The sequence below is a fragment of the Staurois parvus genome, unplaced genomic scaffold, assembly GCF_062004578.1.
Source record: "Staurois parvus isolate SC_StPar_1 unplaced genomic scaffold, SC_StPar_1.0 ptg001987l, whole genome shotgun sequence".
Classification (NCBI taxonomy): domain Eukaryota; kingdom Metazoa; phylum Chordata; class Amphibia; order Anura; family Ranidae; genus Staurois; species Staurois parvus.
Window position 1 is genome coordinate 140,001 of NW_028319783.1, and position 5,380 is coordinate 145,380.

The window sequence follows — 5,380 nt, forward strand, 5'->3', positions numbered from 1 at the left end:
CTCTATTGTCAACTGACGATAATGGGATGGGAGAGCCTGGGAAGGCAGTAAAAGGCGTTTGGGGGGGGCACCCGTCCATCTCCCGTGAAGGCGATTCAGCGGCTAACAAGCCAGTAATATCATAATTTTTATTGAATAAATAAATAAATGGTATGATGCCTATAGCTGCAGACATCATAGTTACATAGTTACATAGTTACATAGTTAGTCTGGCTGAAAAAAGACAAAAGTCCATTCAGTTCAACCATTACCAATCAACATCATCCCGGTGAAACCACTGAGACGTCCTTGGGCAGCAAGTGGTTCAACATTGCTATTAAAGTGGTAGTAAACTGCCACAAAAAAAGGGCCTCTGCAGGATGTCATCATGGGCTAGTATGACCCCCATACTAGGTCATTATGACAGACTTACCTGCAGACAGAGCCCCCCAATGCAGCGCTGTCACGCCTCCCCAGTGCTTCTATCTTCACTTGGTCTTCCTTCTTGGTTTGTGAGCACCAGTTGCAAGAATGGCCGGGGCCATGATGACGTTACTCCCACATGTGTGGGAGCCCCAGCATTGAGCTCTGAAGATACAGCATGGGTATGCCATCCCTTCATAGCCCGTGCGCCTGTGACGTCACCTGCAGCATCCTGTGATGTCACAGGATAGGTTTACCTGTAGGTAAAAGTTAAGAAACTGGACTTTACTTCCACTTTAAAGTAAACCCTTATTTCTTGTTTAGAGAGATAGAGAGATTTCACTCCCTATCCCCCTATCTCTACAGGTACTCTCTATTTCACTCCCTATCCCTCTATCTCTACAGGTATCCTCTATTTCACTCCCTATCCCTCTATCTCTACAGGTATCCTCTATTTCACTCCCTATCCCTCTATCTCTACAGGTACTCTCTATTTCACTCCCTATCCCCCTATCTCTACAGGTACTCTCTATTTCACTCCCTATCCCCCTATCTATACAGGTACTCTCTATTTCACTCCCTATCCCCCTACCTCTACAGGTATCCTCTATTTCACTCCCTATCCCCCTATCTATACAGGTATCCTCTATTTCACTCTCTATCCCTCTATCTCTACAGGTATCCTCTATTTCACTCCCCATCCCTCTATCTCTACAGGTATCCTCTATTTCACTCTCTATCCCTCTATCTATACAAGTACTCTCTATTTCACTCCCTATCCCTCTATCTATACAAGTACTCTCTATTTCACTCCCTATCCCTCTATCTATACAAGTACTCTCTATTTCACTCCCTATCCCTCTATCTATACAAGTACTCTCTATTTCACTCCCTATCCCTCTATCTATACAGGTATCCTCTATTTCACTCCCTATCCCTCTATCTATACAGGTACTCTCTATTTCACTCCCTATCCCTCTATCTATACAGGTATCCTCTATTTCACTCCCTATCCCTCTATCTATACGGGTATCCTCTATTTCACTCCCTATCCCTCTATCTATACAGGTACTCTCTATTTCACTCCCTATCCCTCTATCTATACGGGTATCCTCTATTTCACTCCCTATCCCTCTATCTATACGGGTATCCTCTATTTCACTCCCTATCCCTCTATCTATACAGGTATCCTCTATTTCACTCCCTATCCCTCTATCTCTACAGGTATCCTCTATTTCACTCCCTATCCCCCTATCTCTACAGGTATCCTCTATTTCACTCCCTATCCCCCTATCTCTACAGGTACTCTCTATTTCACTCCCTATCCCTCTATCTCTACAGGTATCCTCTATTTCACTCCCTATCCCCCTATCTCTACAGGTATCCTCTATTTCACTCCCTATCCCTCTATCTATACGGGTATCCTCTATTTCACTCCCTATCCCCCTATCTCTACAGGTACTCTCTATTTCACTCCCTATCCCCCTATCTCTACAGGTATCCTCTATTTCACTCCCTATCCCTCTATCTCTACAGGAATCCTCTATTTCACTCCCTATCCCTCTATCTCTACAGGAATCCTCTATTTCACTCCCTATCCCAAGACACTCAGTCAGCTCCGGAAACCAAGGTTATTTAAACTAAAAAAAAACACTTTTTTTTAAATTCCTTTTCATTTTATTTGTACTGTATATACATTACTGTAATCCAACACAAAAAAATCATGGTAATTGAAAGTTGTGCCATATCTGAGAAACGTAAAAATTTTTTTTTTTGAATAGGGGTGACCTTTTTATGCTTCATAAATGAACCCTGTAGATTTTCAGAAAATAATAAAAGTACAAAGTAGTCATCTGACATGCAAGTGTAAATTCCATATCATTACAGCCATTGTGGGTGCCAGGCTGCCTCTGACAGGCAAAGCTCTGATACGTTAAAGTGGTAGTAAACTACATCCAAAAAACAATCCCTGCAAGGTAAAGGCATAATGTGCTAGTATGCATCACATACTAGCACATTATAAAGGACTTGCCTCAAAACGAAGCCCTCCAACAGAGCGCTGTCACAGCTCCCAAGGGCTTCCATCTTCACCAGTCTTCCTTCCGGGTTCGCAAGCTCTGACTGGCCGAGCTGCGATGACGTCACTCCCATGCATGCACTCGGGAGTCCTTTGCCATGGCACAGTGTTCTGAAGGAACGGCATGGGTTCAAGTATCAAAAAGGGCTAATATAATATAATATAAACGTATTCATTTTGCCTACAGGTAAGCTGTATTATAAGCTTAGCTAAAGAACTGACCACGCTCTTCTCTCATGCCTAGTGTGATAAGTTTTAATAGGAAAGCAGAAGGACTGGCAGGATCACCAGGGATTTTACACAAAGGAAGCAATACAAAGAGAACAGGTTAGTTTTTCATATAAACGCATACCAGTAATATAAAATGTTGGGGTAACACAGTCATAAACAGATAAAAAAAGTAGCTGATATCCCAGTTTGGCTGTAAAAGTGCAAATACACTTTAGGTAGCAAAACGCGTTCTTCGCACCCTACTATGGACTAATCACTACTTTGGTCAGTGTCCTTGGCCAATAAGAGCGTATGGTATGCAGCCATATTGTCTGCTTTGCCTATAACAATGTCCAAAGAATTTGCCATGGCAGAGTGGCTGCTAGATAATGTATGTGCATCCAGGGCCGGTGCTTCCACTAGACAAACTAGGCAGCTTCCTAGGGCCACTGCCACCTAGGGGCACCTGAGCTCAGCACAGGCTGACACTCTCTCTGTGTGGGATGCCGCCTCATCATTGATGGTCCTTCATCTGAGAGAAGGGTCAGCAGAGAAGGAGGAAGGAAGGACAGAGGAAGATGCTGGGTGTCTGGGGCAAGTGTAGCAGCTGAGCTGCAGCTCCTTGCAGTGTTCCTCTCAGACTCAGTCCCTTACTGCAAGTTGGCTGGTGGTTGATGATCACTGTGGAGTTCCAGCCCTTCTCCCATTTATCAGCGGAGGCAGAGCTGCGCCTGCGGAGGAAGGTAATGTCTGACTCCGATGTCTCATGTCTGTGTGAGTGTGACCCGGCCAGCCAGCCAGCCATCCATCACATCTGCAATATGTCAGTGAGTGATGACATCACCATTCCACAGCCTTCTTTGGGCCTACTGATCTGTGTCAGTGTTGGTGGTGTGATGTGTCAGATCTGTCACTGTGTGGGATCACTCAGTTCAGTTCCCGGCTGTCACAGCATTTCCCTGAACCCCCCCCCCCCCCCATTGCCTGGGATCTATCAGAGTGTGGATCCATCATCCTCCACTCACTGCAACTGTCACCCTGCCACTGCCAGCCACAGATACAGTCCGTCCGGGACACTGATTTTGTCTTTAATATTGGTGCTGATGGCATCTTATGGCACTTATTTTTGCAAATCAAAAGAAATGTAGCAGTTTTATGTTGTGTTGATTTAATTTACAAGTTTTTAAATTTCTACTGTTTTTAAAATGTGTTATTTATTTATCTTTTCTATTTTTTCCCTGCGTGCATCTCGTGGTACATGGACATCATGCTTGCAACTTTTTTTTTGTGAAAGAATTAACTGAACTTTCTTCTGTTCCTCAGGGAGAACTAATGTGATTGTGGTGATCGATGATGTGGTGGACAGCAGTGATCAGGAGAAGACTCGGATCCTGAAGACTCAGCCCAGCATCGGGAGATTGGCTAAGGCTCTAATCCTCATCAATAAACAGGAGAAGACTGTGTGTAGAGATATTGATGACATGAAAGCATGCAGACTGTCCTGAGGAGTGGGGGACGCTAAAGAAATATTTTGGATGTTTATCTTTCCTAATACAATGAATTGAATTTAAATAATAATGCAGATACAGAGTTCTATACAAGAAATGTGTAATATTTTTAGAAAGTACTTAGGATGCACCACTACAGTTTTTTTCCCGGCAAGTATGAGAACTGATACTTTTGGTCAAGTACTCGCCGCTACAGAGAACCGATACCTTTGTAATGCGATTTGAGCCCATACAAAATGACTGCAAAGAATTGCATGCGACTTGAACAGGAATGGGGTTTCCCACACAGTGTGAAGCCAGGCTTGTCATAGTGACTTTGAGCTCATACAGAATCCTTGTGGGAAACCTCCCTGCATCGATCCTATGCTGTCACACAACAAAAAGTCTCTTCACAGGTCCTGGAATTTGAAATCCCAGCAGCTTTCTCTCCTCTCCTTGCAGGGTTGATTGTACGGGCTAGATGGCTTCTGATTGGTCAGCACCATCACATGTGCAAAGTGAATGGGAGAGACTTTATAATTATCAATCAGCTGCTGCACCTGCAGGGCTCAGTGGCAGGGTCTGCATCCCTTTAGACATGATTTCCCTTTGGGAGTATCTCACCAAAAAGGAAATTTTTGTTGCAGGGGATGTCCAACATCTGACTTCTGGGAAATCAGTGAGCCAATCACATAAGCAGGAAAGTACATCTCTGGGGGGCGCTCTATACACCATCTGCATACAGAACGCCTCCAGGCGGCCATATTGCATTTTACCGAAATTACAACGGTTACAGATTGAAAAGGAAAAGTCATTTTTAGCAACGTTCAGTTACAATATGACTTGTGTTGCAATTGTGTATGCTAGATTATTATTATAATTTTTTTTGTGCTATTTGTTTCCCCATGAAAGTGGAGTTACCCTTTAACTATTGTTTATTCTATCAAAAATAATAAAGTGGCTTTAATTATGATGTGATGCTACTGTTTACACAATCAGGCCTCATTGTTCTGGGCTTCGTTTCCAGAAAATGCTTTATAATGTTTCATAATTGATATTGGAGTATATTAGTTAAAATGTACAAAGGCCATAAAAGGCCCCCGGTCACACTGGGTGCGACTTGGCATGTGATTTGCATGACATGCGACTTGTAAATCGCATGCTAAGTCACACCCTGTTGTCCACAATTACAGTGATCATATCG

General features: G+C 43.4%; 1 protein-coding gene across 3 annotated transcripts in view; it reads left to right on the forward strand.

Moving 5' to 3' along the window:
• Positions 1–5,149, forward strand: part of LOC149433078 (uncharacterized) — a 144,510-nt gene extending 139,361 nt beyond the window's left edge. For all 3 annotated transcript variants that reach the window (XM_089664680.1, XM_089664681.1, XM_089664682.1), the window contains one exon: positions 4,013–5,149. In XM_089664680.1, the coding sequence (XP_089520806.1) occupies positions 4,013–4,194 (182 nt within the window). In that variant the 3' untranslated portion in view covers positions 4,195–5,149. The remainder of the gene's footprint in view (positions 1–4,012) is intronic.
• The last annotated feature ends 231 nt before the right edge of the window (positions 5,150–5,380 follow it).